The sequence below is a fragment of the Gopherus flavomarginatus genome, chromosome 4 (genome assembly GCF_025201925.1).
Source record: "Gopherus flavomarginatus isolate rGopFla2 chromosome 4, rGopFla2.mat.asm, whole genome shotgun sequence".
Taxonomy (NCBI): domain Eukaryota; kingdom Metazoa; phylum Chordata; order Testudines; family Testudinidae; genus Gopherus; species Gopherus flavomarginatus.
In genome coordinates, this window is record NC_066620.1 from 123,765,014 (window position 1) to 123,789,254 (window position 24,241).

The 24,241-nt window shown below is 43.8% G+C and overlaps 1 protein-coding gene across 3 annotated transcripts in view; it reads left to right on the forward strand.

Moving 5' to 3' along the window:
- The window catches only part of TBC1D32 (TBC1 domain family member 32), a 187,186-nt gene that overhangs the window by 68,447 nt on the left and 94,498 nt on the right, over nucleotides 1-24,241 (forward strand). For all 3 annotated transcript variants that reach the window (XM_050949461.1, XM_050949462.1, XM_050949460.1), the window contains 3 exons: nucleotides 8,034-8,152; nucleotides 9,018-9,134; nucleotides 12,123-12,211. In XM_050949461.1, coding sequence (XP_050805418.1) covers nucleotides 8,034-8,152; nucleotides 9,018-9,134; nucleotides 12,123-12,211 — 325 coding nt within the window. The remainder of the gene's footprint in view (nucleotides 1-8,033; nucleotides 8,153-9,017; nucleotides 9,135-12,122; nucleotides 12,212-24,241) is intronic.

Below are 24,241 nucleotides of genomic sequence, written 5' to 3' on the forward strand. Positions count from 1 at the left end.
TTTCCAGTAGTGTAATCCACAGACAGGAAACAGATAAAAATGTTCCTTTACTGTGACTAATGTCAGGAGTGCAGTTCATTATTATGGCATAGTACTTTGCTTTGCCAAGCCGCATCAATATGTTCTTCTTCGAGTGATTGCTCACATCCATTCCAGGTAGGTGTGCGCGCCGCGCGTCGGAAACTTTTTACCCTAGCAACTCCAGTGGGCCGGCAGGTCGCCCCCTAGAGTGGCGCCGCCATGGCGCTCGATATATACCCCTGCCGGCCCGCCCGCTCCTCAGTTCCTTCTTACCGCCGTGTCGGTCGTTGGAACTGTGGAGCGCGGCATAGCTGTCCTCCACGTCCCTAGCTCTCCTTGTTAACTACCGTTATTGTTACAGTTGTTAGTTAGATCGTTAAGTATAGTTAGTTAATTAATTAGGTGTAAATAGTATTGTATATAGTTGTTCGCCGGTCTGGGCTGTAGCCCTTCCCGGCACCCGGCACCGGGCTCATGCCTGGTTCGCCGGGCTTTAAGCAGTGTGCGGCCTGTAAAAAGCCTATGCCAACCAGCGACCCCCACGACGCGTGTCTGAAGTGCCTGGGGGAATCGCACAGGTCGGACAAGTGCCGCATCTGCAAGGCTTTTAAGCCCAGGACAAAGAAGGAGAGAGACCAAAGACTCAGGACTCTCCTCATGGAGGCGGCACTTGACCCGGCAGCTTCACAGGCCGTGATCTCGGCGCCGGCACCGGATCGCACCGGCACCGGGGAAACTCCCCGGCACCGACCTTCCCCGGCACCGGGTGCAGAGGCGAGACCGTCAACGTCTGCTACTCCAGCCAGGCAGACCCGAATGGAACACCCGGCATCGACATCGGCCGCGGCACCACCGGCACCGTCGACTCCGGGCCCGGTGGGTCCGTCGAGTCCGGTGCCGCCAAGCTCCCCCATAAGATCTGGGGTTGAGCTATTGGTCCCATCCACTCCGGAAACCTTCGCCTCGGCATGGGACCTTATCCCCCTAACTGAGTCTACTCAGCCGCCACCCCCGGTACCTCCGGTGCGGGTAGCATCTAGGGGCAAGCCCATGATGACGGCACCGTCTCGGGACTCGCGCTCGCGATCCAGGTCCCGACGCCACGGTCGCTCGAGATCCCGCCGCCGCTCGCAGTCCCGGCACCGCTCCCCTCGGCGGTACTGGTCGCACTCGCGGCACCGATCGACCTCCAGACGGTCGCGGTCTGACTCCAGCCGTCGATACCGGCACCGTGACTCTAGGAGCCAGTCTCGCCGTCACTCGCCACGCCGGTCGACCTCCCGGCACCGAGCTAGTGGCAGGCCCCGGTCCCGGTCGACCTCCCGGCACCGCGTCGGTGGCAGGTCCCGATCCCGATCCCGGCACCGAAGCAGCGGCCGGTACCGTTCCAGATCCCAGCACCAAGACAGAACCCGGTCCCGATCCCGGCGCCGCTATGACTCCCGGTACCGATCCCCGGCACCGAGAAGATCTTCGGTGCCGACCCGCGCAGACCCTTACCAGCCGGGGTCGGCCCCGCCATGGCCTTCTAGGCAGCCGTCGGTGTCTTCTCAAGCAGACAGCGTGTATGCGCTGGGCACCGACAGGCAGGCGGCATTGTTTCAAGATCCTCCGCAACAGGACCAAGGTCCGCAGCAGTGGGGGTTTTGGACCCCCTGGGCATACCATCAAGCCCAGGGCCCCCAACAGCTTCCTGCTAGGCCTGCAACGGCGGAGCACAGGGTGCCGGAGGCTTCGTTGTCTCGCCCCCCTCCCTCCCCGGATGGAGAGGAAGGATCCAAGCAGCAAGACCCTGCTCTTGCTCCTGAGACAGAGGCGAGGGCTGAGGGGGACCCCCCACTGGACACTTTCTTGCCGGGGGTCTGCTCATCCTCCTCCTCTGATGAAGCGGTGGCTGGCACCTCCTCCAGTAGCCCTCCTCCACTGGATCTCAGGGCGCACCAAGACCTCCTTAGGCGAGTAGCTCAGAATCTGAGCCTGCAAGCCGAGGAGGTCTCTGAGATCGAGGACCCTATCGTCACCATCCTCTCATCTGATGCTCCCACCAGGGTCGCCCTACCCTTCATTAGGACGATCCAGGCCAACGCCAATACAATCTGGCAGTCACTGGCCTCCATCCCCCCTACGGCGAGGGGCGTCGAGAGGAAGTACATGGCCCCCTCCAAGGGTTACGAGTACCTCCACGTCCACCCGACACCGTGTTCCCTGGTGGTGCAGTCGGTGAACGAGAGGGAGCGTCATGGGCAGGAAGCTCCAGCCCCCAAATCCAAGGAGGCCAGATGTGTGGACCTCCTTGGCCGCAAGGTCTACTCAGCTGGGGCCCTTCAGCTCAGGGTTTCAAACCAACAAGCCCTGCTCAGCAGATACGCTTTTAACTCGTGGGTGGCAGTGGACAAATTCAAAGAGCTGCTGCCACAGGAGGCCCGCCAAGAATTTGCGGCCATTCTGGACGAGGGCAAGAAGGTTGCACGAACCTCGTTGCAAGCTTCTTTGGACGCTGCAGACTTGGCTGCCCGCACCCTTGCCTCGGGGGTAACGATGCGCCGTATCTCCTGGCTTCAGGTCTCTGGCCTTCCACCGGAGCTCCAATACACCATCCAGGACCTCCCGTTCGAAGGCCAGGGCCTGTTTTCAGAAAAGACAGACCCCAGACTTAAGAGTCTCAAAGACAATCGGGTCATTATGCGCTCCCTCGGGATGCACACGCCGGGAACGCAGCGCAGACCCTTCTGGCCACAGCAGCAACAGCAGCGCAGGCCATACCCCCAGTTCCGCCCACGGCAGGACCTCAATAGGCGCCGTGGCAGGAATGGAAGGCGTAGGCATTCGGGGAACCAGAGGGGGCAGAATCAAAGCTCCTCTAAGCCCCCGCGTGGGCCCAAGCCTTCGTTTTGAAGGTGCGCCCGAGGGCGCAGTAACAGTTTCCCCCACGGATCCTTCCCCCTCCGTTTTCCAATCGCCTTTCGTTTTTCCTCCCGGCATGGACCCAAATAACATCGGACCGCTGGGTCTTGCGCACGGTGCAGACGGGATACCGCCTGCAGTTTATATCATTTCCTCCTTCCCGCCCCCCTTCCTCGTCCCTCTTCAGGGACCCCTCTCACGAGCAATTCCTTCGACAGGAGGTACAGACGCTCCTCAACAAAGGAGCTATAGAGGCGGTTCCGGAAAACGAGAAAGGCAAGGGGTTTTATTCCCTCTACTTTCTGATCCCCAAGGCCAAGGGAGGCCTCAGGCCTATCCTCGACCTGCGAGAGCTCAACAAATACCTAGTGAAGTTGAAGTTCCGCATGGTATCCCTGGGGACCATTATCCCATCCCTGGATCCGGGAGACTGGTACGCCGCCCTCGACATGCAGGACGCTTATTTTCACATTGCCATTTGGCCACACCACAGACGTTTCCTTCGATTCATGGTGGGCCGCCTTCACTACCAATTTGCAGTCCTCCCATTTGGCCTTTCTACGGCCCCGAGGGTATTTACAAAATGCATGGCAGTCGTTGTGGCACATCTTCGGCGCAGTCGTATCCACGTGTTCCCTTACCTAGACGATTGGTTAATTCGGGGCACGTCGGAACTACAGGTTTGCAGCCACGTCCGCAGGATCACCGGCCTGTTTGCTACCTTGGGCCTCATGATCAACATAGACAAGTCCACCCTACTCCCCACGCAGAGGGTGGAGTTCATCGGGGCCGTCCTAGACTCCACCGTGGCCAGGGCTCTTCTGCCGTTACCGAGGTTCCAGGCATTGTCGGCGATCGTTCAGCGATTGCGGGCAGCCCCCTTGACATCAATACGGACATGTCTAACCCTGTTAGGCCACATGGCAGCATGCACATTTGTGACCGGTTACGCTCGGCTCCGCAAGAGGCCCCTCCAGTCGTGGCTCATCGCACATTACCGGCCGGCAAGGCAACCACTAGACATGCTGATCACAATCCCCCAGAGGGTGTTGGATTCTCTCAGCTGGTGGCTAGACCAGTCCGTAGTGTGTGCGCGGCTCCCTTTCCACCCACCTCAGCCTTCGGTGTCCCTAACAACGGATGCCTCAGATCTCGGCTGGGGGGCCCACCTGGGAACCCTGAGAACACAGGGCCTGTGGTCCCCGCAGGAGGTGAAGCTGCACATCAACATGCGAGAGTTGAGAGCGGTCCGCCTTGCTTGTCAAACGTTCTGTCACCAGCTTCGGGGTCGTTGTGTCGCGGTGTTTACCGACAACACGACGACCATGTACTATATCAACAAGCAGGGCGGCACCAGATCCTCTCCCCTATGTCACGAGGCGATGCGACTCTGGGACTTTTGTGTAGCCCACTCCATTCACCTCACGGCTTCTTTCCTCCCCGGAGTACGGAACACGCTGGCGGATCGCCTGAGCAGATCCTTCCTGTCACACGAGTGGTCCCTTCGCCCGGACGTCGCCCTCTCAATTTTCCAGAGGTGGGGTTATCCCCGTGTGGACCTCTTCGCGTCCGGGGGGAAGAAGAAGTGCCAGGCGTTCTGCTCTTTTCAGGGCAGGGAGCCCGGGTCTATAGCGGATGCCTTCCTTATTCCGTGGACGGCCCATTTGTACTACGCCTTTCCCCCGTTCCCACTGGTCCACAGGGTCCTTCTGAAGGTGCGCAGGGACAGGGCTCGCGTGATCATGGTAGCCCCGGCGTGGCCCAGGCAACATTGGTACCCCATGCTGCTGGACCTGGCCATAGCCGACCCAGTTCCCCTGCCCCTTCACCCGGACCTGATTACCCAGGAACACGGGACTCTCTGTCACCCGGACCTGCAGTCGCTGCACCTAGCGGCGTGGTTCCTGCGTGGCTGACCGGTTCTGAACTGCTCTGCTCCACCCCGGTACGGGAGGTACTTTTGGGCAGCAGGAAGCCTTCCACTAGAGCAACATACTCGGCCAAGTGGAAGCGTTTCTCCTGTTGGTGCGTGGAGAAAGGTCTCCGCCCTATGGAAGTTTCGGTGGCCAATATCTTAGACTATGTTTGGTCCCTCAAACAACAGGGCCTGGCGATATCGTCTTTGCGGGTCCACCTGGCAGCTATCTCCACCTTTCACCCGGGTGGGGATGGCCGCTCCGTTTTTTCTCACCCGACGGTGACTAGATTCCTGAAGGGGCTGGAACGTTTATACCCTAACGTCCGTCTCCCTGCTCCAACCTGGGATCTTAACCTGGTGTTGTCTCGGCTCATGGGGCCCCCCTTTGAGCCGTTAGCTACTTGCTCCCTGCTCTGTCTCTCTTGGAAGACTGCCTTTCTAGTAGCTATTACCTCAGCTAGGCGGGTGTCAGAACTCCGGGCTCTCGTGGTAGACCCCCCGTATACAGTCTTCCACAAAGATAAAGTGCAGCTGAGGCCACACCCTGCCTTTCTCCCCAAGGTGGTCTCGACCTTCCACATCAACCAAGAGATATTCCTCCCGGTTTTTTTTCCCGAAACCTCACTCTTCAGGCAGGGAGCAACAGCTCCACTCGCTTGATGTCCGTAGGGCTCTCGCGTTCTATGTGGAGAGGACCAAACCATTCCGCAAATCCCCCCAACTTTTCGTGGCAGTAGCGGACCGCATGAAGGGGCTTCCTATCTCCTCGCAGAGGTTATCCTCATGGGTAACGTCCTGTATCAGGACCTGCTATGAGCTGGCCCACGTTCCTACGGGCCGTGTGACTGCGCATTCTACCAGGGCGCAGGCGTCGTCGCTGGCTTTCCTCGCCCGTGTGCCCATCCAGGAAATCTGTCGGGCAGCGACCTGGTCATCGGTCCACACCTTCGCTTCCCACTACGCCCTGGTCCAGCAGTCAAGAGAGGATGCTGCCTTCGGATCTGCAGTGCTCCATGCCGCGACTTCTCACTCCGACCCCACCGCCTAGGTATGGCTTGGGATTCACCTACCTGGAATGGATGTGAGCAATCACTCGAAGAAGAAAAGACGGTTACTCACCTTTGTAACTGTTGTTCTTCGAGATGTGTTGCTCACATCCATTCCACACCCGCCCTCCTTCCCCACTGTCGGAGTAGCCGGCAAGAAGGAACTGAGGAGCGGGCGGGCCGGCAGGGGTATATATCGAGCGCCATGGCGGCGCCACTCTAGGGGGCGACCTGCCGGCCCACTGGAGTTGCTAGAGTAAAAAGTTTCCGACGAACGTGCACGCGCGGCGCGCACACCTACCTGGAATGGATGTGAGCAACACATCTCGAAGAACAACAGTTACAAAGGTGAGTAACCGTCTTTTATCAAGCACCTGCCTTGCCATAAAGTCAATCAATTTTGAATTGTTTTGCTGCAGTAATGGTCCACATCTTCTTTACAAGCTACTTGACATAGGTGTTCACGTATGATGATATCATATTTCTCCAGGAGTTCTACCAAACTAAGAAAATTACCATTGTGTTTAATGAACAACTTATCTGACTTTGAGAAGTGTTGCTTCTGTCATTTACTGGAAATGTCATACCCTCATTGAAAATTCTGATCATTATCTGCAGATTTTAGGATTGCTGGTCATAAAGCAGGATCTGAGGTATTGATTTGTGATATGCAGTTTTTCTCACTTCTGTTTCTGTCATCATGCAAGGCTGATTCTTCTTTATTGTTTCTCTCCTTTTCATGTAAAACAGATTTTTCTTTATCATCACTCTCCTTTATGCTGCCCGGAAAACTGGACGATTTTCCATCACTTTCCTCACGTTTCCATTCTTTTTCTTCAAGTTAATCTGCTAATTCCTTACTAATAGGACTGCCATCATTTACGCTTTACTTCTCAATTTCTTCTGCACTGGGATGATTGCTACTGCCTAAAGCCCAGTCTGTGTCGTTCTATTTCAGATATTTTCCTATCAGATTTGTCCATTGCTGCAAACTAGATTGAATTGAGCTTTTCACTTCCTATAGTGAGCTCCTGAAGGCTTCTTTAGGGGCTTCTTTTTTTTTTCTATGGGGGGAAAACAATCAGCATTAGGGAGAGCAAAAGTCTATGTTCCGGAGACTTAGAAAGTAATCAAACATTACATGGTAAGCATGGCAAAAGAAATAACAGTATTTCTTTTATATCGTTGCATAGATAGGAGTTCGATAGATATTTCTGGCATCTCATTAGATATGTCCTTTATTAGTCACTACTTACACTCTTCAAGTCTTAAAATACAAGTACACTTTCACAATTACACAATAAAACAAGGTTTGCTATATCGCAGTTGGGCTCTCACTTCATTCTTATATCTCATTGACTGATTGGCGATGCCTTGTCCATTAAAAATCCACGAGGACATGGCTAACAACAATGTAGGAGGGTCAGGGAAAATGTAGTTCTCAGAAAGTCTGCAAGGTTCCATGAGTTTCTACAAAGGTCCAAAACATTCTAGGGGGTTAGTGAAAAATTAATCCTAAACATTTTACTTCAAACATTCTATTTTCCCTTTTGTTGCTAACAACAAAAACAGCACCCCTAGCACAGAGCCCCCAAAGCTCAGCACCCCAGGCAGTCGCCTGGATCACCTGTTCCCAGATCTGACCCTGTATATTACAGTAGACTGGCATGGGCAGCTGTGCAAAACCACTCTCTCTCTTTAGGTAAATCTAGTTGACTTTATTATGCAAGTGCAAGTGAGTTGTTTCCAGACAAGTTGTCTTAAATCCTGTGTCTTTAGACTCAGTAATATTGTGTAATATATCGTTCCCAAACTGTGGTCTATAAAAGCTAGCTTGTGACAAAATACTGAGTCGTCTTTGTTTCCAGCTACTTAATCATTTAAAAAACAAACAAAAATGGAAAAATATATTACCTACAGTAATATTACTTTTCCTTGTAAACAGTTGGTGTAGTTGTCATAATGATGTTATTTGATCATCAGTGGGAAGGATGGTGGTGTACCTACCATATTATGGATAGAAGAGGAGAGTAGTCCCTGAGGCAATCTCTGTTTAAAATTTGGTCCACATTGTATAGAGTTTTGAGTTTTATTTTACTTGTTATTTAAGCATTTTTATGACTAAATCAAATATTAATTTTTAGGGTTTATAAAAGCACTTATAACTGAATTATGGGCTGTTCTGGAGTGTGGAAGAGATGATCTTAGAGTAACTCACCCCAGTTCTACTCCAGTAGATCCTATTGACCGAAGCTGTCAGAAGGTGAGAAATTATCTTATTTTGTGCAATTTATTACTACTGTGTATAAATCCACAAGTGGTTTCATTAATATCCTAAATGAGACATTTCATCAGCATTGTTTCTAATTTAGCCACTTAAGGCAAAATTGGTGTAGTACAACAAGCAAAACAATGACTTAATGAAATAGGTTCCTGTGTTTATATGGAGGGTCACAATTGCAAGGGTCATTTAAGTCCATTTAAAACTATATCATAAAAAGAGCGATAAAGAGGATCATCTTGACAAAATGAGGTCTTATAATAGCATAAATTGAAATTTATGAGCAGTGTTGTAGAACAGCATATAAATGTATACCTAAACTGGCTAATGTTTTAGATGGTATATGATTTGATTTTATATTTGATTTTCAGTTAGTTTGATTTTCATGAGGTTACATTCTTGCAAGTGGAAAGCTCTCTTTCTGATAGTGGTTACTTTGTCTTACTTTGTCAGATTTTACAAGCATGGGATGATATAAGTAGTATAGCATTTGAAAATCATTCAACATTTATTGCCATAATTGTACTTCATTCAGACCCATGGAAGAATTCTCAACTTTCACTGAGCCATTTGTTTCTGCAGTGTGACAGCCCATCAGTTCACACAGTTCTCACAAGGTGCATGGGCACTATCCTTAGGCTAGCATAAATGTGTCTCTCATTAGGATATGAGTAATGTTCCACATTTGTTTGGGCAGCTCTGCCTGTTTTAAACTTCACACTGAAGAGCATGGTGAGGCTGAGATCTGGGCCTAACTTCTTTACATTGTTGTAATTAACTGCCAATTACATGCTATCAAATGTTTGGTTATATAAATACAAAAGTTCACAGGAGCAACCTTTTAAAGTCTTTTCTAGCGCTGGTAAATTTGCTGTCCTATCCTGCTATTTATGAACTGATAGGTGATCAAGAGATACCAAATAAACCAGAATATTCTCTCCGTGAAGTTCCTACAAATGTTACTGTAAGTAACTTTTTCTTTGATTTTTTTTCAAAATGCTACCATATAGTTAGACACTTTATCTGAGCAAGTATTATGTTAATAATTAAAGACATGCTTATTTTCTGCTCAATGATAGATTTTTAAGTGTTTTTGCATTTTTTATTGTGTGCAGCATGAGGGAAGCATATACACATAGTATATTGGGTAATATAAAATCTTTACATAATTTGAAGGTCTTACTTTCCTTCCTCACTTGTGTTATAAATCTGTTCCCAGGGATAATAATGATATATATGAATGTTTCCAATTTTGTGTGTGTGTGCGCATGTGCATATGTATGCATGTATTTGTATCATACATTATTGCATGTGTGTATGTATGTGATAGATATATTAGTAAGTGGAGGGAGGAGGGACTATATATATAGAGAGAGTCTTACACCACACCCATTGTAGTGACAAATATTTAACCTTTTAACAAAAAATTAGTTAAGAATAGGTTAGAGTTTCTGAAGTCCATAAACTACCAACACAACATAAAATGTCAGGAAGTTACTAGGTAAATCCTTACCCAGTCCTGGTAAGCTATGCTCATTCTCCACATTATTTTATCCATATTCCCTGCCCTCCTCTTTTACACCTCATGCTTAAACTTCAACTCTAACCACACAAAGTGGTTACAATTGGATGTTTGTTAATTGGTCAAACTGTTGAATATTGTATTAAAATATTTTCTTAGTGTTTATGGTTCATATTTTTAGTTATGCATGAGAGTCTTGGATGACTGTTAGTGCAGGGAATATTTTTAAAAGTTGAAATAGTCTGTAAAATTGTCTATCATGTTTGGAAGTGACTATTTTGAAATCTTTGAATCACTATTTACATGATTAATGAGGCAGTATGGTGCTATTTTCTGTTTTCAGTAGATTTTTGTCTTCAGAGTCAAAATTGCATATTTTGTGAGTCATAGGAAGGGAGTAGTCCTTTGTTGAGGGTAGTGTATGCAAGTGATGTAATATGAAGAAAGATAAATCATGTTTGAAGGTTCTATGGGAGACTTAAGTGGTGATTTCATAGCTTTATAAATCTGAGTTCGTGGAATATACTCTGGAGCACCTTTAACTGATTTTTTAATAAAGACTTTTGTTTGAGAAATTTCTTAGGTTTGTAAAGAAGTGTTATTTCAGTGCTAATAGTTGCTCACATGGATAGTAGTAAAAATTCTTATATATTCTCCAAATTACGCTCTCTCCACCTTCAGAGCCTTGATGTTTGCACTAGACCTCCACATCCCAGAATCTTCTCTTGACCCCTGTACGTCTGCACTCCTTCTCTGTGTTACTCTCCAGATCTCCATTCCCTCATAACCCCCAAAACCGTGGCTCAGATGTCCCTGGGTCACTCTTTAGAACCCTGGTGTCTCTGCAGTGTTCCACCCCTCTTGGCTCCTTGCTTCTTGGCTCCTTGCTAAAACATACAGATGGCAGAAGAGGCTGCAGTTGTCAGACAAACATCCCTCAGCATCACTTTCTTTGTGCACACAAATAACCAATTGCATTAAGTCCCTTATGAATTATTAACATTACTGAGTTCATGGCCAACCAACTGACTGAAAAGGCAGCAGCAATCTTGGGGTTAAAGGAAATTATATTTGAAAGAATCTTTGTATACACAAATGATCCAATAAAATCGAATTTCCAGTGATTTAGAATAAATGTTAAATTGTTTAGTTGCATTGCAGTGTAAAGTAGCAGTTTCACTTACAGTGAAGTTGTTCTGTGGGGGAGGGGAATAATTTGGTGTCAGAGGATCCCACTATCTTTAAATAAGAATACATTTTAAATAAAGGCGATTCTGCTTTCACCAATGTTATTTTACTGGTAGTGGTAACTTTATTTTATAAAAAATGAAGTATAATTTGTTATGGATTTTATGAAATTAAGTTCATAATTTTTCTCTCTGATGTGGTCTTCAAGTGACTCATTGATCTGAAAAGTCAGACAGTAATTCTCCCTGCTGTTTCCGAGGCCATACTTCTAAAACATAATTTAATAAATAAATAAAAATGGATTTCATTTGACGCAAACAAAGCCCCTAAGGATTTCATTGGTTTTAGTTCTTTTGAGTTTACTACAGCTATCTGAGTCCAAGAGAATGATGTCAGTGGAATTTCTGTGCATTTTGTTCATTCTTTAAAATGAAATTATTACTTTGGAAGCAATATATGAGATGAACTATAGAGAGGGATAATACAATCTGAACTGTAGATAAAACAGTGAGCAGTCCACTGGTCATTTACAGTTTTGTCAAGCACTGTAGGATAAAAATAAAATTGCCCATATAAAACACTCTTACTTCACATCATAAACAAGCTGATAATTAGACAGGGTTTGCAAAAAACAAAAATAAACAAAAATAACCTGCAAAACTTCCCTGTTGGGCAAGTTATTCCATAATTGTCCACTATCAGGTTTCTTGAACCTTTCTTTGAAGCATCTGGTCCTCACCATAGTTAGAGATAGAATACTGAACTAGATGGACCATTATCTAGTCTTAGTTGGTACTTACGTTTCTATGTACAGAATTATTTAATACCTGAAATTGTGATTAAATTAGCTTGAAATGGAAAGAACTACATATTTCAGAAACACTAAGCATACACTTTACCATTTTACTCCAATATTAACATTCAATAGTGATTTAAAATGCTTAATATCTCTGTGCCTTGACATGTATTTAACTGAGTTATGTGTTTCTGGCTTTATATTATATATATTATATATATCTATCAAAGCCTTGATTCCGCACCATTGACTTTAATGGAAGCAAGAACATTAAGCAGGACATATATAGATACATATTTTTTAAAAAATAAATATGTGTATGTGTATATGTATATATATTTGTAACATTTAGAAAAAATAATGCTATATTTATACACATAAATTAACCTTAAGTGTAAAAAATATAAGAAGATGCATAATAATTTTACAATGCCTTATTTTTTCAGGATGTAATTGACAGACTTATAATTTTGAATTCAGACGCTAAAATTCACTCCTTATTCAATTATGAACAATCACACATCTTTGGTCTGAGGTAAGATCCACTCTTGTTAAAATGAGAATACAGTACAGCAAATTTCTGTCGGTTTCCAATAAACCTATATTATTGCTTCTTATTGTGCATGAAAGTGAAATTCAGTTAGTTGAGTTTTTTTTAGCATGGAAAAGTTGAATGAAAAATGCATTATACAGAATTAGGAAACCAGCAAAGCCAATATTTATTTATTATTCCTATATCTGATGCAATAAAAGCAGTTGCACAAGGTTATTTAGCTTAGATGGTTGAAAAGCAAATGTAGTACATCCATCATGACATGTGAAACAAACTTTTTGCTACAATACTGAAATAAATTGAGGATTTTACATTACCATGTGCATCTTTTATATATTTAATTTATCTACCATGTATGTATTTCAGAAGTTCATTCTGTTTTAATTATATTACCAATTCCAGCAATATTCTCTCTGCTTAAAATGGGAGGTACCACTAGAACTAGTAATATGTCTAGAACTTGAATGAACATTTTAAATGTGTCTACTGACTATGATGCTCATCAATATAGTGTCTGTGTGGTTTCCAAGTATTTTAAAATAGAAATAACAATCTGTAGTTTTCTTTCTGCTTTCCTAGCCTGAAGGATAAATAATTTGCTTAGGATATCTCTACTAAGATGTGATCCATACTGTGAAAAAGTTTGATAATGTCTGATTGGACAAAATAATGGTCTCAATGGTTTATGAAGTCCAAAGTTAGTTTTCTATAGCCTTACTTTATACAAAATATCAGAGTATATTAATCTGTACTGTACATGCAAATAATAGTGAACTATGTACTGTAGATTACATCAAATAATCCAGGTAACATCTTTCATCTGGCAGGACAGGTATGAGATGTACAGTGCAAAGTTCTGAGATATGAGAAGTACAGTTTGTACCATGAAACTGGGAGTCAGAGATTGTTTCATAAAATAATATAGGACTATAGGAGTCTTAAATTAGATAGAAGTGATGAGTCCGCAAATAACATTTGAAAAACTAGTAGTTACTTAGGCACAACTGTGAAATCCTAGCACCATTGAAGTCAACGGCAAAACTCCCTTTGATTTCAGTAGAGCCAGGATTTCACTCCCAGTTGGACAGTCTGTTCTAAAAAGGAACTATGAGTTTTGTCTGTGTGTTTATATTGAGGTTTTCATTAAGGCCCTGTCTGCACTGCAAACATAAATAAATAAATGGGGTATTCATTGAACCATAAAATCATGAACTCCAATTTGTTTTATACACAAAGGTAAAACTTTCAGCTAATCTCTTTGAGTGGGTTCAGAGCTGACTCCCTGATTCCTTTTAGATTGACAAAATTAAACAAGTACACATATTCCAACCTGATTGTGAATGCTTTAAAAAAATGTGTTTAACAATCTTGTACTCGGTGTACATGGGTACCACAACCATGACCTTTGAAACCATTTTAAGGACACCTATTTAAGTAGATTAGAGGGGTCTTAACATTTAATAAAAAACTTGAAGCATAGAAGGAAATTTTGCACTGGATTATGAAAAGGACAGAAAGCAAGTGAAAGCTTCTGAGGATAAGGAAGTTGTTCTGTTTCTCATTTTTAGGCTTGGTAGAACACTTTTATTTTTTATAATTTTGACAGATATCAATATTTAGTTTTAATCATTTTTTCTATATTTATTTATTTTAAATGTTCACAGTTGTGAAAAATGATAAGTGTTAAGCATTTTTTTTTTGTTAATTGGATTTTTCTCAATTCCTGGAAATTATGGGTGGTCAGACAATGGGAGAGGGGGCCAGACATTAATTATTTAATGACTGTAGACACTGATATTCAAAAAATTATTTTTAGAACTATGAAACCAAAAAATTGTCAACATCACGTGTCAGAATGTACAAAGTAAATAGCCTTAAATCAAACTCTAATTAATTCTCAAGCAGCAATTTTTCTTGCTTTGTCTGTCTGTAAATTTCAACTATTACTGATGGAAATATTTTTTTGTTGGTCTGTGTGTTGTGATAGACCCAGGCCAGTTGGGAACAGCAGAGTAATCCTGTTGGTATCCCGGGAGTGGATAAAGGACCTCCCCCTATCCTAAGTGGAGGATCCACAGGTAACTGCCGAGTAGTAGAAGGCAGATATACTGGCCACTGGATAAGAGTTTTCTGTTCTCTGACTGACTACAGCAGGGGCTGCTCCAGGCTAATGAGAACACCTGACTCCAGTTTGTTGTCAGAGGTGTTGTCAGATGCTACCGGTGTGGTGCTCTGCTCTCTCCTTGTTGGTATCACTCGGCTGGGTGCGTGTGTTCCCTCTGTGTGCTGCCCCAGCTCTGCGCAGATAGCTCACACAGCAGACCTGAAGAGAACCCCCAATGACCACAGAGTCTAGTAAGGTTCGAAGTCATGTCGGCTAGGTTTATTGCGATCTTGGACACAATGGCAGTTCCCCATAGATTACTTAGTCTACCGGGCATACTACGAGAAAGTGCCTCTTGGCAATGGACTTGGCTCAGTCAGTGGCAGGACTTTCCACTGCCCCCTCGGCCGGACAAAGACACCGCCCCAAGGATGCATTCTTATACACAGGTACAAACAAGTTACACATCACTCCTGACGTATTGAGGTGCAACCCCTGTACGTAGTAAGGTGCCGCCTCTCACCTTGTACATGTTGGTTTGAACAAAAACAACTCTATCCATCATATTACCCTTTTGCCCCTGTCATTGGGATGGGTCAGACTGTTCCTTGTTATCTGTGTGGAATGTACAAGTATGTGAATGTTCTGATATCTAGTGTTCAGTACCTTTTAGGTACGTATCTTCTTGCAGCATCAGCCCTTTCCTTGCCAGCTTCTGTGAGCAGGACCTGCCTCTAGCTCACAGCTTAACTTTGCTTTATATTAGCAAAGTCTTGACCATTACTTTAGTTAAGGCCTCAGGCCTCATACTGGGCCTTTATCAGGGCCTGTACTTACTACACAGTTAACCTTCTAAGAGTCAGGTGAGGCTGTTAAGCACCTGACTCTAATTAAGGCCCCTCTGATGCTATAAAAGGGCTCACTCCAGTCAGGCCAAAGAGAGCCAGGGAGCCAGAGCAGAGGAAGTATGGCTGAAGGGCTGGGTAATGAAGACACCCTGAAACCACTGGAAAGGGAGCCCTGAGGTAAGAGTGAAGAAGGCATCGAGAGAGAGCAGTGGGGGAGCTATGGGAAAGTGGCCCAGGGAAATGTAGCAACTCTGACAGTGAAAGGTCAGCTGCCAACAGCTGCTGCGATTAGGGTCCTGGGCCGGAACCTGGAGTAGAGCGTGGGCCCGGGTTCCCCCCAATGCACCACTACAAAAATACCTCCTGGGAAGGGAAGGCAGGTCCCTGTCAGGACAGGAAACTCAACTGTTCTTGAATAAGCCTGTAGGGACAACAGAGACTGGGAGTTCTCTCATCAATCTCCTTGCTGGCTTATGATGAAAAGGGCTCAGTAGACTGTAACCCTCTCCCTAGAGAGAAAAAGGCTATTTGGAGGGTCACAGTGAGCCTCTGAGGTTAGCATTAACCTCCTGGAAGGACGGGACTCATGGGGACAAGGTTGGAACTCTGCCACAATGTATATAGTGAAATCAACATTTATCAGCATTTACTGATAAACATTTAATTTTTCCAAGCCTATGCATTTTTATTTCTCCACTAGTAATGATGCTGAACTCCTTTGTAAAGTTGTTTGAGATCTACTGATGAAAAACTCTATATAAACCAGATAGTAGTAGTAGTATTATTGTTGCTACTATTATTTTAGAGAAAAATAAGTGATGTGCTATTCACAATATGAAAATGTCCTGCATATCAAAGTAGGTAATGTTTTAACATAATATTAAATGGTTGCTACATTAAGAAATCTAAGGAAAGATTCTTTAACTACTGAACCATAATTTCGGTGGGGCCGCCTAAGCTCCTTTTATAACCTCAGTGATCCTTGGATCTACCATTTCCCACAAACGTTCCCCCTTCTCCTGTCTTCCCTCAAAGGCCCTGTTTATTGCCAACTTTCCTTCCGTTAAAAGAAGGGAAGATGCAACTCACTCTAGAGCCTTTCAACACTGCTCATTACATTTGTTAGAATGACAAAGTGAGTCATTAAGTCCTCTGATCTCTTAACAAACTCTAAACCCATATAAGGGTATACAATATCAGAGGTGGGAGTACAAGCCATGATCTCTATATTAAATGACTTGTCACCTTCTTTTCAAATATTTTTAGCCATAGTAGTAAGGTTGGCATTTAGTGTCCATTAAATAGGTATATGAAGAAAAATTAGCAAAGTCTATGATGTCTGTCGTCTTTGTGATATCTCAGGTGGCTTAAATATGCTTTCTTAAGCTGTCAGTTTGATTAAAGAGAAAACTGTATATATTATTGTCAAACAATAGCTACAGTATTTATGAAAAGAGTAATTTGAAAGGTGTTTTGACCAGTGTTTTACCACAAGAAAACACTTCATAACAGATATTGTTATGATTTATTACATAGCTTTCTTCTGTATTTATGGTCTTAAGTGAATGGCTTAGGTGAGACCAAAAGCACCACAAATCAGAGACAGTCTTCTATTTCTTACCCAAATATATTTTAAAGCAATATATTAATATTTTGGAAACTGTTTTCAAAACTGTTTAAGCTTGTCCCTTTACTGTACTGATGGTCACTGATGTTTTAATACTTTTAAAAATCAGACTACAAAATGCATTCCTCATAAAGTGTACAGGATAGTGGGTTAAAGCTGAGAAAAAATGAAAATATTCTTAGTATCCTCTAGTTTTATGTTGCACATTTATAACATCAGTAACACATTTCAGCTGAATACTGTCTATTCTTGAGTGTGTTTGAAGCATCCAGTTTCATGTTACATTTCCCTTTTGTACCTTAAGTTTGAAAATTGTTAGTAAATAACCTGAATGTTTTCTGATTGTTTTCATGAGTTTTGGAAGGTGCACACATACTATTTAATTGGTAATAGTATTAGAATTCGTAAATACAACTTTTATTCTGACTAATTCAGTTTCTTATACAAGGAATCTGTACCATTACATACTCATTTCAAGTTCCTGCACCTCTCAACTCCATGGAGGCAAACTTGAAAGATATATATTTCACTAGAATCCATTTGAAATTAATTTTGATCTACTTTCCTAAAATTGCTGAGTACAAAGATGTCTGGCTTTTTCAAAAGAAACATTGTCTTGTATAGTCAGCATGCTCCCCTGCCTAATTCCTTCACTGATATCAAATTTGCTAGTACATGAAGCAACTGTAATGTCAAGCACTGAATTGTGGCATCATTGAACAAAGCTGGTAGGAGCAGCAGGTTAGTTATAATGGATAAAGGATCAGTGTAGACACAAATATCTAGTTAAATTGACAATGAAGAGAAATCAAATATTGTAAAAATCAGTAGCAGCTGAAGATTGAGAACAATCTATCACAGCATGTTTTTAGTGATTTTTTTTAAATCAGTGTAGTAGACTTAACAAACATATAAAAGGCTCTAAAGTCTTTCTCTCTTTCGATATCAAGAGAACAGGACAATATGTGACCAAGAAAATATGCTAAAGTAGCTTTCATCATGTGTTCTGTACTGCTGTTGGTTGTTGGGATGGTCATATGAAGGCCTGTATGCATCTCACTCTTTGAAAGCAATGATGGTCAATTTCGTTTTAGCTCGTGGTTAATACACAGAATTCTTACAAATCTTCCACCTAGAGCACAGAAATTCTAAATTTGCTTTCTTGCATTTCAAACACAAGTTTTGGGTTAAAAACTCTAGTCTCCCTCAGTCTTAGTTTTTAATATAGTTTTAATACAGTTGTTATAGATCATTTCCTATAATAGTAACCTTTTTCAGCTGGAAGGTATACAGGTATCTAATCTTTTAAGCTTTTATGTTATATTTTCTGGTGTTACTGTTTTCTTTTGAGTAAGCATGACCATTGTTCCTGAGTTGAGGGTCAGATCTCCTTGTTGGTTGTGATGAAGATAGATTAAAGATGACACTGTGTGGACCCCATTATCAGCATCCTTTTTTAAGTGTCTATCTTTTCAGCAGTATAGAAATCAAGGTAGAGAAAATGCTTGGTAGAAATGCATAGTAGAAGTCACAGTAAAGAAAATAAGACATGCCTTTGAGCTGTCAGTGTCTCAAAATCCATAAAAAAGGGCCCCAATGTAGGTGGCCGACAATTACAGGTCAGTAAGCCTGACATCAGTGCTGGGCAAACTGGTTAAAACTATAGTAAACAACAGAATTTTCATACACATAGATGAACATGGGGAAGAGTCAACATGGTTTTTGTAAAGGGAAATCATATCTCACCAATCTATTAGTTGAGGGGGTCCTGGAGATTGTTCACAATGGGTATTCCATCCATTTTACTTCCCTTCTCCCTCCACAACACCCTTCCCCATCACTCTTCAGGGACCCTTCTTACAAAAGTTTACTATGACAAGAGATAGATAGTCTCCTCCAGTTAGAAGTCTGGAACCAGTACCTCAATGTGTGAGGCAAAGCTTTTTATTCTTGTTATTTCCTAATACCCAACGGGAAGGGAGGTTAGAGACCCATACTAGACATCAGAGCACTCAACAAGTTTGTCAAAGCTCGAAAATTGAAGATGGTCATGCTAAATATGAATATTCCAATAGTGGAACAGGAAGATGATTTTCAGCCCTCAACCTTCAGGACACCTACTTCCATATCTCAATCTTTCCATCTCACAGATGGTTCCTCAGATTTACCCTGGGACAAGAACATTACCAGTACAAAATACTCCCCTTCGGGCTATCATCTGCTCCGAGAGTATTCTCCAAGGTTCTTTCAGTAATGGCAGTACACTTATGCTCCCAAGGGATCACGATTTTACCCCACCTGGATGATTTCCTCCTCAGCGCCTGTGACAAGAGGCTTGCCAAGTCACCAAATCTGCAATGAACTTGTTAATGGAGCTGGGCGTTCAGATCAATGCCCAGAAATCAACCATCTTTCCGGTACAGCGCCTGGAATTTATAGGGGTTGACTTCGACTCAGTACAGGCCAGAGCTCTCCTACCTCAACGCAGATTCTTCTCCTTGGCCACACTTGTAGAGACCATTCAAAAGAGCACACAAATATCAGCCAGACACTGCCTTCAACTCTTGGGGCATATGTAGGGCCTTACCAAATTCACAGTCCATTTTGGGCAATATTAGAGTCATAGGATTTTAAAAATCATAAATTTCATTTTTTCAGATACTTAAATCTGAATTTTCGTTGTGGTGTAACTGGAGGGGGTTATGGGGTGGTCACAAGGGTTTTTTTGGGGGGGGAGATGTCTCGGTATTGGTACTCTTAAATCTGCACTGCTGCTGGCAGCGGCGCTGACTTCAGAATTGGATGGCCAGAAAGCAGCAGCTGCTGGATGGGACTCCAGCTCTGAAGGCAGTGCGACCGCCAGCAGCAGTGTAGAAGTAATGATGGTATGGTATGGTGTTGTGACCCTTCTGCACTGGTGCCTTCAGAGCTGGGCCCTCGGCCAGCAGCCACCACTCTCCATCCACCCAGCTCTGAAGACAGCATAGAAGGATTGCAATACAATGACACCCTTACAATAACCTTACAGTCCCCTCACCCTCAATCCCTTTTGGATCAGGACTCCCTGTTTGAGAAATGCTGGTTTCCCCTGTGAAATCTGTATTAGGGGAAAAGTACAAAAAAGACCAGATTTCATGGGGGAGACCAGATTTCACGGTCCATGACGTTTTAAATTACTGGGAACTTGGTGGGACCCTAGGCATAGAGCAGTGGGCACAGCATTAATACCACCTGCTAGACTTCACATATGATGCCTCCAGATGTGGTTCAGCTCAGTTTACAGACCAAACAGCAACAGAGTGCAGACTAGACAAATCTGTCACTACCCACAGGATCAAGAACTCCTTTGACTGGTGGAAAGACCCAGACAATGTTTGCATGGGGCTCCCCTTTTCACAACCTCTCCCCCTGTCTTTGCTTCTTACCACCAATGCAATGCTCATAGGATGGAGTTGACATCTAAACGACCTCAAAACACAAGGCAGGTGGTCATCTATGGAAACATCCTTTCATATCAACCTCCTTGAGCTAAGGGTAGTTAGAAATGCCTGTGCCCATTTCCTCTCACTAATCAAGGGATCACACACAAGAGTCCTTACAGACCATATGGCATGTATGTACTACATAGACTGACAAGGGGGAGCCAGGTCACCCTCCCTCTGTGTGGAAGCGATAAAACTATGAAATTGTTGTATCGTCCACAACATCACACAGTCCTCAACACACCATACTTACTTGCAAAAATGGTTCAGGTTCCAGATTTGGTGAACTTCCCAGAAAATCTTCCTGAAATCCATGGCTCTGCCAAAGATCCTTGACTATATACTGACCTTAATAAGATTGGAACTGTCTCTTAGCTCTCTGAGTCTACAGAGCAGCTATAGTAGCCTTCCCCCTACAAGTAGAGGGATACTCAGTGCTATCACACCTGAGCACTAAAAGATTCCTCACAGATAGAGTTAACCTTTCCCCACAACCCTGACTTCCTATCCCCACGAGACCTAAATCTGGTATTGAAAGGACTAACTAGGCCTCCCTTCAAACCTATGGCATCTGTTCACCTACACATCTCTCAGTAAAAGCAGCCTTCCTGATAGCAATCACCTCAGCTAGGAGAATAAGGGAAACAGCAGCTCTGATGGCACATCCCTCTTTCACAGTATTCTTTTGGGACAAGGTTATGTTCAGACCACATCCAAAATTCATCCCTATGAGAACTGCCCCATTCCACATGAGCCAATTAAGTCATCTTCCAACCTTCTACCCCAAGCCTCACCAAAAGAATAGGGGGGAATACCTGGATAGGACAAAGGCTTTCAAGAAGTCTCCTAAACTTTTCCTCTCTATTGCGGAAAGATCCAAGGGCTCAGCAATATCAGCCCAGAGGCTCTCCAAATGGGTCTCAAACTGAATAAGAGTGACCCCTCCAGATAGGATTCGTGCATACTCCATGAGGTTGATCTCCTCATCCGTTGCTTTCTTCAAGAATGTCCCTATATAAGAAATCTGTAGAGCGGCGATATGGACATCAGTCCATACCTTCACTGAACACTATGCAATCACTAATGATTCCACCTCTGATGCGATTTTTGGCTCCACAGTACTGTCATCTGTAACCAAACTCCAAAGCCCCAGCCATCCAGTAGGGATGCTGCTCAGGAGTCACCTACAGGGGAGCACCCATAGGGACACTACTCGGGGGAAAAAGAAGAAGTTACTCACCTTATGCACTAACAATGATTCTTCAAGATGTGTGTCCCTCTGGGTGCTTCACAACCCACCCTCCTCCCCTCTACTTCAGAGTTCTTGTCTATGACTCTGCGGTAGACAAGGAGCTGAGGGGGTGTTAGGCCACATGCACTGGCTAGCCTCTTAGCAGGGTGCAAGGAAAGGTAGTGCATGTGCTATCCAAAATTCGTTGATTAGCAGCTCAAGGACGCAAGCACACCTACAGTGGAGCACCCATAGGGACAGATATGTTAAAGAACCATCATTACTACACAAAGTGAGTAACTTCTTCCCTGTTGCTCTGCACTGAAGCAGATAGTCATTTCAGCTTCTTATCTCTTGGGTATGTAAAACACCATGGCAGATGACCTCAGCAGACATTTCCCCCTAAATTATGAATGGGACTCTCAAGTCCTCAACAAAATATTCCTAGCTAGGGGGTTTCCAGAGGTGGACCCTGTCTCACTGCAGCCACCACGAGGTGCAGAAAATTTTGTTCCAAAGGAGGATTCAATCTCCAACTCTTGTAGATGTTTTTTTCTTATTTTGTGTGTGTGTTTTGTTTTGTTTTGTAATGCATATTCATCAACGCTGTTGCTTTTAAAGGTTCTCAACAAGATCAAGCAAGACCAAGCCAGGGCTATTTTGATTGCACCAACTTCGCCAAGACAAGTTTGGTTTTCTTACATCAGACTTATTTCTTGCCCCCCATGGTGGCTTCTGACCAGTTCTCAACTGTTGTATCAGAATATGGGTCCGACACTCCACCCCATTTTGAATGTTCTGCAACTCCAAGCATGGGTCCTCAGTAGTTCTTGGGACTTAAGGCATTCTGTTCATCAGGAGTATGTGCTCTTAAATAACAGGAAGGAATCGACAAAACTCACTTTCCTCCAGAAATGAAGAAGATATCATCTTTAGTGTAACTGTTGTCATATGTCACTTGTCCAGTTGTCTCTTTTTATGCTCTTGGATTATCTGTTGGAATTGAAAACAACATGTGTCTCAAATCATGGTTCAGTCAAGATTCACTTAGTGTCAGTAACAAGTTACTGCTTGCCAGTAGGAGGTATCTCAGTTTTCACACATCTGACCACAACAAAGTTCCTGAAAGGTCTTATGATCCTTTTTCTGCAAGTTAGAGATCCTGCTCCACTTTGGGATCTAAACCTTGTTCTTAATTGTCTAATGAAACAGTCTTTTGAGCCACTAGCTACATGTTCTGTTACATTTGTCTACGAAAACAGCTTTTTTGGTGCCCATCATTTCTGTTTTGAAGGGTTGGAGTGATTGGGGCTCTACTGATAAGCCCTACATTTACTATGTTCTGCAAGAGGAAGGTATCATTATGACCCTATCCAAAATTTTTACCTAAAGTTTCTTCTGAGTTTCATATTAACTGGACTATTACCTTCCAGTTTTCTTTCCTAAGCTGCATCAGTGTACACAGGAAGCTACCTTCCATACACTAGATGTTTAGAGGGCATTGGCCTTTAACTTGTGCAGAACTAGACCATTCAGGAAGTCCCCTAGACTTTTTGTTTTTATTGTGGTTAGGTCTAGGGGATCCATTATCTCCACAAAGAGACTCTCTAAAAGGATCTTTGGCTGTATTATGACTTGAAATGATTTGGCTGATGCTCAATTTCCTCTATGAGTGATTGCGCATTCTACTAGATCACAGTCTACCTCTGTAGCCCTATTCAAGAACATTCCAGTTGCTGAGATTTGCAAACTTGCAATGCGGACTTCGGTGCATACCTTTTCCAGCCATTGCACTTTGGTTCATGCTGCTAGATTGCATGCTGCAGTAGGCAACACAGTTCTCTTCAGTGCTGGATTCTTTTCCAAATCTCCCACCTGCTTAAAGGGGTTATTACTTAGGGAGTCACCTGAAGTGGAGTACCCACAGGGGCACTACTCAAAGAAGATGGAGCTGTCACTCATCTTGTGCAGTAACTGGATTTTTTTCAGATCTCTGTCCTTGTGAGTGTTCCACTACCTGCCCTTCTTCCCCTCTGCTTCAGTTTCCTCTGTAGGACTTTGTGGTAGAGAAAGAAAAAAGGGCAGTTCACATGCTCAACCCTATATAGCCTCAGTATGGGGCACAAGGATGTGCTGAATGGGCACTGCTACCAAATTTCCAGTCAAAGATGCAGGGCACATGCGCACCTGAAATGAAGCACCACAGTGACATGCATCTTGAAGAACTCCAGTTGTTGCACAAAGTGAGTTAGCTCTCCTTACAGTTACAGTGTCCTATATGCATTTTTTCCCCTTTAGGCACAGTTATGCTTATATGGAATTCTAGAAAACTGTTATGTGACTTTTGAAACAAACCTTGTTTAGGAATATATTTCTCAAGAGTAACAAAGAGTCTTGTGGCACCTTATAGACTATCAGACGTATTGGAGCAGAGTGTCTGATGAAGTGGGTATTTACCCACGAAAGCTTATGCTCCAATATGTCTGTTAGTCTATAAAGTGCCACAGGACTCTTTGTCACTTTTTACAGATCTAGACTAACATGGCTACCCCTCCGATACTTTTTCCCAGGAGTATGGCTCTACATTGAAAAGAGGAATAAGATAATTATTTCCAAATTTTTACAGTAAATATTTTGCAATGTTACAGTGTATTGGGCTGTCATACGATACACCATGGTTAATGTGCTTTTCCCTTTTCATTCATTTCCATTTTAGTGGC